At 54.4% G+C, this 12,079-nt stretch overlaps 1 protein-coding gene across 12 annotated transcripts in view; it reads right to left on the bottom strand.

Moving 5' to 3' along the window:
* The window catches only part of TMCO4 (transmembrane and coiled-coil domains 4), a 104,192-nt gene that overhangs the window by 30,863 nt on the left and 61,250 nt on the right, over window positions 1-12,079 (bottom strand). For 9 of the 12 annotated variants that reach the window (XM_069575111.1, XM_069575108.1, XM_069575113.1 and 6 more), the window contains one exon: window positions 11,175-11,259. In XM_069575111.1, coding sequence (XP_069431212.1) covers window positions 11,175-11,259 — 85 coding nt within the window. Of the gene's footprint in view, window positions 1-10,317; window positions 10,467-11,174; window positions 11,260-12,079 lie in introns of all 12 variants that reach the window. The other 3 variants (XR_011254128.1, XR_011254129.1, XR_011254130.1) reach the window with 1 other exon arrangement.

Genomic DNA, 12,079 nt, shown 5'->3' with positions numbered 1-12,079 from the left:
TCCTCTTCTCTGCCAATGACTTTCTCCACTCGGGTCTGCACAGGGCAGGGGCCTCCCAGTGACCTCTGTGATGCTGTGGAATCCTCAGAAACAACCCCAGCTGGGTTCCCTTCCGTCTTTTAAAATAAGTACCGCAGGAACCTGATCTTGTATAGTTTTTGGTCATTAAAGAAAAAGGGGACATCGCTAATGGACTGACGGGATTTGATTTTTCTTTCTTAAGAGAAGTTCTTTTTCAGAGCATTTCCTCCTGATTTTCATCTGGGGAGGGGAAAAAGTTCACTGCAATGACAACACACGCTGGGTAGCTGTTGCCTGGAAAGCCCAGTGACGCTTAGGAGGGCAGACCTTCTGCTTTGATGACATGAGCAGGGGTCCGATGGGGCCACGGGAGCTGGGCCAGGCCGCGCCTGTCCATCTCCTCATCCAGAAAGGGCTGGAGAATCGCTGACTTGCAGGGCTGTTGGGAAGACTCTAAGAGATGATGTCAGGAAACACCTTTCCCAGCAGGAGCTCGGTAAATACCAGATCCTCCCCTCTTTATATCTCCCCCCACCTTTTTTTTTTTCAGCTACACCTTGCAGCTTGTGGGATCTTAGTTCCTCAACCAGGGATCAAATCCAGGCCTCCAGCAGTGAAAGCGTGTAGTCCTAACTGCTGGACCGCCAGGGAACTCCCTCGCTGCTTTGTATCTTTGATGTCTAATAAATACAGGCAGGGAAGATGTGGCTGGCTGACATGGAACTCTCTCAGACAGAGGGAGGAGGTGCTCAGTTCTGCACAAGCCTCAAGGGAGCCCAGCCGGCGCCCGCTCTCCGCTGGGCGCGTGAGGTGCATGCTCCACAAGTCACCACCAGGTGGTGCTGTGGCAGCCATAGATGCTCCAGGTGTCCTGGGACACTCTGCCAGGACCTTCCAGGAAAGCCACCTGCAAGAGTTGGGCTGACCACACCCCAGAGCACCCGCCACGCCCCAGGGTCCCTGAGAAGAGCCCCGAGAAGAAGGCTCCAGACTTGACCCTGGCTTTTACTGGCTGTGCAGCCTGGACAAGCTGGGTGAACACTCAGTTGTACCATTCAAGACACAGGTCCAAGGTCCCCCCGGGGCAGTGGAGAGGGCCTTGCCATGGGTCACGGGGCCTAGGCTCGCCCGGGTTGGCTGGGACCATCAAAGAGACACTTCATGGGAAGAACCTGGCAGGAACGGTGACTCAGTCAGCTGGCTTCATTGAGTGCGATTCAACAAGTCCCTCACAGGACTTGTCTTGTGGTCCAGCAGCTAAGACTCTGAGCTCCCAATGCAGGGGGCTTAGGTTTGATCCCTGGTCAGGGAACTAGATCTCACGTGCTGCAACTAAGACCCAGCGCAGCCAAATAAATAAATAAATACATATTAAAAACCAAAAACCCCCGCAGACCTCTTATGGGGTATCTAAGGCTGGGCCAAAGTTGGAGAAGACTCTTGAGAGTCCCTTGGACTGCAAGGAGATCCAACCAGTCCATCCTAAAGGAAATCAGTCCTGAATATTCATTGGAGGGACTGATGCTGAAGCTGAAGCTCCAATACTTTGGCCACCTGATAGAAAGAGCTGACTCCTTGGAAAAGACCCTGATGCTGGGAAAGATTGAAGGCGGGAGGAGAAGGGGTCAACAGAGGATGAGATGGTTGGATTGCATCACCGACTCGATGGATATGAGTTTGGGCAAGCTCTGGGAGTTGGTGATGGACAGGGAGGCCTGGTGTGCTGCGGTCCATGCGGTCACAAAGAGTCGGACACAACTGAGCAACTAAACTGACTCCCTTGCTTGCTAAGCTGTAAGCCATGTTCAACAACAGTCCCCTGAAGCCTCTATCCCCAGCAACTGCTAAATTACTAAATGTAAAATTACACCAGTGAGAGTCCAACTTGGGACTTGCCGCCTAATTAACATTCTTTCAAGTACCCAGGTGTTCAAAGCTGAAGACATCGTTATCTCCCTGCCTGAGTTTCTGCAGACACCCCTGCTACCACCCTCCTGACAATTAGGCAGCACCCTGGAGAGGTTATTCCCAGCCATGGTGTGGTCTTCATGGTACTGGGTCTGTAAACCTTTCCAGCGAGCAGAAGGCAGAGCTGTTTGAGGCTCTGATGGCTAATTAAGCCTGAACCTGAGCACTTAGCTCCTCACAGGAGAGCGTGAAACTCTCAGACAAAGTGAGGCAGGTTGAAAAGGATGGCCTTACTACCAGCAAAGCTAGTATCTCCACGTCCCCTTGTGGAAGTGAGAAACAGGATCAATGCTTTCTGCTTTTGCTCTGACGGCTAGGAAGTGAGTAGCTGAAGCCACAGCTGTTATAGCAGCTGGGTAATAACAGGGGAAAGTACAACCACAGCGGTAACAGGGACAAAGATAGCAGTTCCTGAACGCCTGCGACTTGCCAGCCATTTCTGCTAAGTGCTTTACATATATCACCCTATTCAGTTCTTTCAGTCATGAGCTGAAGGAGGTATTACTGGATCCATTTCACAGGGGAGGAGACCGAGGCACAGGGACAGGACGTGTGCTCAGTGGCAGAGCTGAGATTCGGGTCTAGGCCTGCCCGCAGGGTCCACTCTCCTGCATTTGAGCTTCTCAGCTGGCTGTGTCCCCTCTTCACATCTGTGCTTTACTTTTGGCCCTGATGTTTCATATTTATCTATATTTCTTGAGAAGTCCTGCAAATCCAGGAGATGGGTTTTGCATAAATAAATAAATGCAGGTCTGAGTACCAGTGAACCAAAGAAAGAAGAACGTTCTAGAGACTTGAAAAGTCAGAGTTCACACGGGGACACTTACGCTGGGGTGGCAGGGACAGGGGGACCCCCAACTCAACCTCTGTCATTAAAATCTGAACTGTGGGGAACACACCACCCACAGGCAGGAAGGTTCTAAGCTTCTGTTCTACAAAGCAGACCTGGAGGTTTTCTAAAAGATCACCACTTTAGGGATATTGGCTAAGCAGGCTTGCTAGTCACGGAATTCTTAGATTTAAGGGGAAATAAAACCCTAACAGTTTTCATTATGGAATGCTGTGAACTGAGATAGCCCATTACTATGTAAACTGAGAAGACACGAGGTGCTTCCTTCCCCTGCTGGGATCCCCAAACCCCCAGAGGGCTGCTCCTTCACTGCAGAGGGTCTGGATTCTTCAGTTATTATCAACCAGACTCATGCAAGGGACTAGTTTATACAACATTCTCAGTGAGGGGGAGGCCCAGGAGGGAGGGAAACTGAGAAAGGTCCCTGGGTGGGGATGTGTTCGTGAAGCTGGAGGGGCACCAGGGATCATCATGGCCGGGAAAATAATTCCTGGAAGCTGCCCCTCCCTCGCCCTGCAGAGAGAAGCTTTGGCAGATAATCTGTTTCCCAGGAGCTTGGACAGAGAGCGTGGACATCTGCTCCACTTGCATGAAATCGACAATTACTGGTGGACCGAAATGAATCAGCGTTCAGTTCCCAATGCTGTCTCTTGTGAACGTGCTTAATAGGGGCGCTGATCAGCTCTGGGTTCAAAATGGGTAAAATCTTGTTTCTGAAAAGCCTGAGCGCAGACCTGGGGGCACGCTGGCCACCCAGGCACTGAAGCCCTCGGGGCTCTGCTGCGGCGCCAGTGCCTCCCTGGAAATACATGAACACGAGCAGCCTTGACAGACTCTTTGAGCAGGGCCTAATGTTCCACAGCCCACAAGCCACCGACTTCCAGATTAAACTGATCCCTTCCTAAGTTCCTAACCAACCTGGGCAGAGTAGTAAGCTTCCCGTCACTGGGAGTGAGTAAGCAGATGCTAGTAGAGACTTCCGATGGATGATGTCAAGGGGACCCTATATGTGTAGGGGTCTGAACCGGATGACTCCAAATCATCTGTTGGAACCCTCAGTATAGGAGGCCATAATTTCTGATGTTTGTGGGATAAAATGAGCCCCGAAGAATTGATGCTTTTGAACTGTAGTGCTGGAGAAGACTCTTGAGAGTCCCTCGGACAGCAGGGAGATCAAACCAGTCAGTCCTCAAGGAAATCAACCCTGAATATTCATTGGAAGGACTGATGCTGAAGCTGAGGCTCCAATACTCTGGCCACCTGATGCAAAGAGCTGACACATTTGGAAAGACCCTGATGCTGGGAAAGATTGAAGGCGGGAGGAGACGGGGGCAACAGAGGAGATGGTTGGATGGCATCACCGACTCCATGGACATGAGTTTGAGCAAGCTCCGGGAGTTGGAGGCCTGGCATGCTGCGGTCCACGGGGTCACAGAGAGTCGGACACGACTGAGCGGCTGAACAGTAGCAACAAGCACTGTGTGGTTACACCCACCGCCCCAAGAGGCTGAGCCGTCACACTGGGTCCCGGCCCTCCACGGGCACGCTAGCGTGCCTCTTCCCTGGGCCAAGTCCCCCATTTCAAGAATGAAGTGGATGCAGTCCCTGCCCCCAGCCTCTTCACTGGCAAGAGAGGGATCTCTGCCCGCATCTTAGGTTCGTTTGCACGTTAAGGGAAAGCTCCCGGGACTTCTCTGGCAGCCCAGCGGTTAAGACGTTGCCTTCCAAGGTAGGGGATGTGGGGTCTACATCTGGTCAGGGAGCTAAGATTCCACAATCCTCCTGGCCAAAAATCCAAAACACAACACAGAAGCGATATCGTAACCAATCCAGTAAAGACTTTAAAAATGGTCCACATCAAACAAAAAAAAAGTTAAAAAATAAATAAATAAAGGAGAGAAAACACGCAAAGCACTTAGTACGGGTGCCGGGTACAGGCTGAATCAAAGCTGCTCGGCCGTTTCTGACTCTGTGACCCCGTGGACTGTCACACGCCAGGCTCCTCTGTCCAGGGGATTCTCCAGGCCAGAATACTGGAGTGGGTAGCCTTTCCCTTCTCCAGGGGATCTTCCTGACCCAGAGATCAAACCCGGGTCTCTGCACTACAAGCCAATTCTTAACTGTCTGAGCTACCAGGGAAGCCTTGGGTACAGAGCTTGCTCACTAAACCCTTGTGGTTAAGCCCTGAGCAAGCCCAGGAGGCCCCTGTGTCCCATTTAACTCCTCAGCCTGGCTTAGGGTGCAGGGCATTGGGACAGTGATGAGCAGGTTTCATGTATCTTGAAGTCTCCAGGAGAAGCAGTTGGATGGGGCCGACTTACAGATGCAGGATGGAAGGGGGAGCCAGGGCTGACGCCACGGATGGGCCCAGGTGCCCAGAGTGCGGCAGGCCTTGCGGGCTCTTATTGGCTGAGCCAAAATACAAACAGGTGAGCCAGCATATCCCGGGACGTCTTGCCAACAGTGTGGACAGGGCCGCCGCCCAGAGACAACGTGCAGGGTCACTAATGAATTCCCTTCACACCTTTTGAGAATGAAGAGACGCATCAGTGCACAAACAGCTGAGGCAGAACTGATTTCTCGGTTCACGTGGCCCCTTCCTGGCTCCACTTCCATGAGTCAGTCTGAATTGAGCTCTCTTTCCACTTTTTTGAGGCCTTCGAAAGTGAATGCATAGGAGCAATCACTGGATCTGGGGCCCAGGGTCTCTTGTGCTTGGATGGTGGCCCTTCTTGGCATCAGGCCCCGCACTCCACCCCCGGCCACCTGCTGGGGCCAGAAATACCCTTGGTCAGAGGATCAGTCACTTCCAAAGCAAATTCCTCTTGTCGGCGGGCAGATGGACCATTCACCTGGGAATTCTGGCTACATTCCTCTCCTGCCCAAAGTTCGGCAGATGTACATTCTGTCCTGGATCTGAGCGGGCAGATCCTGCGCACGCCGAGCATGTGCTGGCTGGCCACACCTGCCGGGAGGTCCAGGAGTGGAGCGACCTGGGTCACTAGGGGCCTTGGGTGACCCACTGGCCGAGGTCTTGGGGCCGGTGGGGTCCACGTGCTCATGTAGCTCCAGCCTTTCACCACCCTAAGGCCTTGGCACTGTTCTCTGCAGGCGGCACTCATGGAGAACGCGAAACATGGATTGCATGTCCCTCATCAACTGACAGGTAATCAACCACTGACGGGTACCGGGTGCCTCGTATGTGCCAAGTCCTGTGCCAGGAGCTGGTGATACAGAGGTGAGCAACACAGACAGGGCCTGACCCGGAGCCCCGAGCGCAGAGTAAAGGGGGAGGGATGAAGCAGGACGCGGCCGCGGGAGCGGGACCCGGACTGAGGGCCAGGGCCTGGCGCTGGGGGCAGCCTCAGCTCTGCCACCTCCCTGTAGAACATGGTGAGTCAGATGCCTGCCCATGAGGAGGCCGCGAGGATCCGGGTTAACGGACACCATCAAGCATCAGCACAGACATCCGTCCCGTCTGTGGTGACAGACACCAAAGCCGAGAGCAGGGACTTCCCCAGGGGCCCAGTGGCGAAGAATCCGCCTGCAACTGGGGGCCTGGGTTCCATCCCTGCATTGGGAAGATCCCCTAGAGAAGGGAACGGCTACCCACTCCAGTCTTCTGGCCTGGAGAATTCCATGGACTGGACAGTTCAGAGGGTTGCAAAGAGTCAGACACGACTGAGCGGCTTTCACTCACTCACTCGCTCGCTACGTCGTCAGCCTTCCCAGGTGGCTCAGTGGTGAAGAGCCTGCCTGCCAATGCAGGAATCACAGGAGACTCAGGGGCAATCCCTGAATCAGGAAGACCTCCTGGAGAAGGAAATGGCAACCCACTCTAGTATTCCTGCCTGGGAAATCCCATGGACAGAGGGGCCTGGTGGGCTACCGCCCACGGCGTCGCTAGGAATTGAACACGACTTCGCGGCTGAGCACACACGCGCTACGTCTCCAAGGCATTTTTATCCGGTCATGTCTGATTCCCTGGGCCCTGGGCTGGAGCCAGTCACCATCAGCACAGCTCAGAGTTTTGTCTGCCTGGAGCCTGCCCCCTGCCCGACTGGACCCAGCTCTATACTGGCCTCATCTCTGGTCCTCTGATGGGTAACCTTCTGGGGATCATCCCTGCCTCTGTCTGTGTGGGGGTCCCATGGCCGGAGCTCCTGGGTACCATCAACCTCTGGCGCTCTCATCCCAGCATCCTTAGGACCTGCCACACTCTGGCTTCCCATCAGGGGGTTCTTCTATCCTGCAAGCTATGAAGCAGGGTAGCGGAAGAAATGAAAGTCCCTATTTTGTAGATAAAGGAACTAACGTTTCAACTAAGAGTTCATTAGAGGCCAGAATCCAAGTAAGGTCTTCCAGCTGGAGCCCATGGTGGGAATGCTCAGTGGCCTCTCCCGGATGTCGGTTTGCCTTGCTCTAGCTGACGAAACATGAGCGAAAGTCACGTGTTAGTTCCAGGTGAAACCGAAGAGCCAGTGTGTAATTCACCACAATCTCAACCTCCTGCTGAGGGAGCTTCCACTGGCCTGGGTGGCTGAGTGACTACAAAGATCAGAGCCCCGGCCTACCCACGTTGCACGGGAGGCACAAGCGAGAAATGAGCCTCTGCTGTGCTCCATCTCTAAGGATGTGGGGCGTGTTTGTCCCTGCGGCATAACCTCACCTGTCCTGACTGATACAATGTGAACGTCTACGTTAGACACTTCACTTACAGAGCGTGCACTCTCTGTTCGTTTCATCCCAGATACAGGAGGCACAGGGGCTGCTCACACACAATTCCTGCCCTCAAGGGGTTCGTGGTCCAGACACCTATTTGGAAGGAAGCTGCCCACACTGAGCTTGAGGGAGGAGCAGGACCAGGTGAGGGATACCTTGGGGATGGCTGCATATCCCCTAAGCAGTAACCCCCTGCTGTCTGCAACGTCACTCAGGAAGGAAACGAAGCTGTGAGATGGTTAACGCCATAGGCAGCTTTTCTTGGGGGAGGGGGAGAAAGGATGGGCTGTGGCTGGGTGGGAGCAGAGGGCCGGGGGAGGCTGGCTGAAGGATGCTGTGCTCTGGGTGACTCTAGGATTTATTGCTACATCTCATTACTTGGTCTCAAGGGAATCCAGAAAACAATTAGTACATTCAATTGCATTAGAGTAATTCCTTTTTTACATTTCCCCCAACTAAGATAATGACAGCTTTCCTGCAGTTAGGAGAAGGTCTTCTCTGTGTAAAGATTAATTGGGTGTTAAACGAGCAGGACTGCCTGAAACCAGACAGCTGAGCTGGAATGAATTAGATGTGAAACAGCAGCTCCAGGGGAAAGGTGAATAATTCATTCATGACCACAGTCAGCTGCGGACTTGAAGCTGCCCCACCAGTAACCCAGGCCAGTGCTTGGGAGGGGTTGTCAAGAAAGACGGGGTTGGGGGGGGAAAGGCAAATGCAGGAAGGGAGAAACAGAACCCGGGGGCCCCCACTCTGATGGGAGGCCGATTTTTCTCAACTCAGGCCATGGTTAAGGTCACCTACGTGTGTGTGGTGTTCTAATGAGTCCCCCCCCTCGCCTTTTTTTGTTTTTTGGCCTCACTGTGCAGCCTGTGGGCTCTTCGTTTCTGACCAGGCCTCGAACCTGAGTCCTCGGCAGTGAAAGCGTGCAGCTCTAACCATGGGACCTCCAGGGAATTTCAAGCCAGCTCCCTCTTATACAGCTTAAGACAGATCTTAGCATAAAATAAATGCTCAGTAGGAATCCCCAGGCTCTCACACGCCAGCATCTGTGTGCACTCCTGCATGTAACCCTTACAGCCTTGATGACAATACTATTATTACTCAGGGTGTTGCCTGAGTCCCCTGGAGTTCAAAAAGGTGAGGCTTGCCTCGAAGTGGGAGTAGGATTCAAAGGGGATGCCCAGACTCCAGAGCCTGCATATCTGCAGCAGCAGAGCCGGGTCTCTTGGTGGCCCCGTCCCTAGCTGAGCACAGAGGCCTGCATCTGTGTGGTCCTTCTGGCTCTGTCCGCCTCTCATCTTTGATGGGTGGGGACTGGCTGAAAAGTGAAGGGCGCTCAGTCGTGTCCAACCCTGCGACCCCATGGACTGTGCAGTCCATGGAATTCTCCAGGCCAGAATACTGGAGTGGGCAGCCTTTCCCCTTCTCCAGGGGATCTTCCCGACTCAGGGATGGAACCCGGGACTGGGTGGTAAGCGGTGAAGTCCTGCAGACCAGAGGCTCACTGGATGGCTGGGGAGAGAATGTGGGAAGTAAGGGGGAAAGAGGACACAGGAAGACGAGGGCCCCGGTCAACACGCAGGCGCGCGAGCCCATTTTTGTGAGTGTGCGTCCACATTTCACTCACGTGGCTCCGCGGCCCCGCTGGCCTTGGGGCCAGGCCCCCAAGGAGGCTGCGCAGCAGCAACCGGCTCTGGGTTCAGGACCCTCTGCTCCGCTCTGCAGGCGGGCGGGTATCATTTCCGACTCCCTATTTCTATGAACCATCAGGAGTTCCCTTCTTGCTCTTTGGAAAGGCAGAGAGAAAGGGGGAAATACAGGACTCTAAGGCCTGGTATCAGGGGCTCACCGTCTACCTGGAGGTGGCTGAGGGGGCTGGCAGGGCGGACAGGGTCAAAGGGCATGGCTTGCCCCTGCCCCGCCCTACCCCACCAGCGTGTCCCACCTTCCACCACGGGAGCGCAGCCCACGCCTGGAATAAGCCTCGGCCACCACGGGCAGACCCCTTTTTGGGGAGCTCTTAGCCAGGGCGAGGCAAAGGGTGACTGTGGTGCTCTCTCGCCTCCTGTCCGGACACGGTGGGATGGGATGTTACTAGAGGGGAAACCACCAGGCTGATGGAGACGATTCTCGTTCAAAGCGTTCTGGCTTCAAGTTTTTCCTTTAGGAGGTGATTGGGTGGGGACAAAACCAGCTGCGCTTTTGAGCACAGGGCTTCTATTTAGATTCGATCAAGCTCTTGTTATTTGGGAAGTTTCCCATCCTAGTTCCTTCTGTTTAAAATCCGCCCTGGACACAGAGAACAATGAGGGCGGCAGAGGTCCTTGGGGCTGGCTGAGTTGCTGCTCTGTGTGTGTGTGTTAATGTGTGTGAGTATATGGGAATGTGTCCATGGGTGTGTGTGGGTGTGAACCGCGGGCTGTCTGGGGCTGACCCCCAGCCCTGCCCCCAGTGCCTTCACGTTGAAAGCACGTTACTGAACGGCATGCCACACTCCCACAGGGGTCTGCAGTGGGTGGAACAGTGCCCCCTGCTGCCACCGAGATACGCGCTCAGAACCTGTGAGCGGGACCTGACTTGGACAAACTGTCTTTGCAGAAGTAATTAAATCACACACAGGTAATAGGTACCAGGTGTCTCAGTGGTAAAGAATCTACCTTGCCAGTGCAGGAGATGCAGGCGACATGGGTTCAATCCCTGGGTCAAGAAAACCCCCTGGAGGAGGAAAGGGCAGCCCACTCCAGTATTCTTGCCTGGAGAATCCCACGGACAGAGGAGCCTGGCGGGCTGCAGTCCACGAGGGCGCAACAACTCAGACACAGCTGAGCACACACACGCGCCTGCGTCTGAGGCGAGGTCATCCTGGATTTGAGCGGGAAGCCCTGAAGTCGCCAAAACTGCCCTTAGGGGAGAAGAGAAGACGTAAAGGAGAGAAGGTGACGAGGGTGAGGCGTGGGTGCAATGTCGCATCTGCAAGCCGGGAAGTACGGCCAGCACTGGAAGCTGGAAGAGGCGAGGCTCCCCCAGAACCTTCGGAGGGAACCGGCCCTGCCAACACCCCAACTTCACAGCCCTCCCACCCCTCCTCTCCCACTCTAGAACCCACATCAGGATTTCCCAGGCGGTCCAGGGGTTAACAATCTGCCTGCCAACACAGAGGACACGGGTTTGATTCCTGTTCTGGGAAGATCCCGCGCGCCTCGGGGCACCTAGGCCTGTCGCCACAACCACTGAGCCTACCTACGTTCTAGAGCCCATGCTCTGCAACAAGAGAGGCTGCCACAGTGAAGCCCACGCCCGTCAGTGAAGCCGCAACTAGAGAAAGCCCGCGTGCAGTGACGACCCAGCGTGGCCAGAATCAATCAATCAATAACGAAACACCACATCAGAAAACCAAGGCCGTTACTGTAGGACTATCTCACATCCACTCTAATTTACATATGGAAGAAATAAGCAATTTTCCAAGTAACTATTTTTTCTTTTTCAAACGATTTTAAGCTTTCAACTAAGATCTGGGAACACAGCCACAAGACTTGGGTCCCTGGTGCGGAACCTCCAGCCTGGGGGACAGACTCAGGAAGGGTTTTCACCTGTAACAAGCCAGCCTTACCTTTTTCCTGAGCCATCTCCTGCAGACAGAAGTAGATGACTCTGGCTCCCAGGCTGAAGCCGATCAGGGTGACAGGCCGCCAGCCCTGGGGAAGAAGGGACACAGGTGTGCACAGCGGTTCCAGAAAGGCTGCCCTGATGACGGCCACCCCTGCACACTTGTCAGCAGCTGCCTTGCACTTCATGCATGGGGGCTGTGCTGTTCCTGACCCCGGGCTCTGATGTCTCCATCAGGAGAGGCGTTTATGCAGGAGGGCACCTGCTCAGGAACCGGCTTCCTCTGAGGCTGACAGGCAGAGTGTTTCACTGGGTTAATTCCCTTTCGTCTCACACCATTACCCAGCAGCCGTCTCTCCTTCCCCGGGTACCCATGTGCGGCAAATGACCACAGTGAAGGGGGCCCTTCTGGAGCTGGGAGGGGGGTGGGAGGTACCCCCAGATGCGATGGAGAAGAGGGCAAAGGGTGACGTGGAGCAAGGGGACAACTGTTCTGTTCCTAGATAGGAGAGCGGGGTGTGAAATGCTGGCCTTAAACGAGAAGAGGAGACAGTAAGTTAGACGGCTGTGTGCAGGATGGAAGGCTAACGAGGACCTACTGTTGGACTGCAAGGAGATCCAGCCAGTCCATCCTAAAGGAGATCAGTCCTGGGTGTTCACTGGAAGGACTGATGCTGAAGCTGAAACTCCAATACTCTGGCCACCTGATGCGAAGAGCTGACTCATTTGAGAAGACCCTGATGCTGGGAAAGATTGAGGGCAGGAGGAGAAGGGGATGACAGAGGATGAGATGGCTGGATGGCATCATTGACTCGACGGATATGAGTCTGAGTGAACTCCAGGAGATGGTGATGGACAGGGAGGCCTGGCGTGCTGCGATTCATGGGGTCACAAAGAGTCGGACACGAC

This window comes from Ovis canadensis, chromosome 2, assembly GCF_042477335.2.
Source record: "Ovis canadensis isolate MfBH-ARS-UI-01 breed Bighorn chromosome 2, ARS-UI_OviCan_v2, whole genome shotgun sequence".
NCBI lineage: Eukaryota > Metazoa > Chordata > Mammalia > Artiodactyla > Bovidae > Ovis > Ovis canadensis.
The sequence above is the reverse complement of the archived record's forward strand: the minus strand, read 5'-3'. Positions and strand labels throughout refer to the sequence as shown.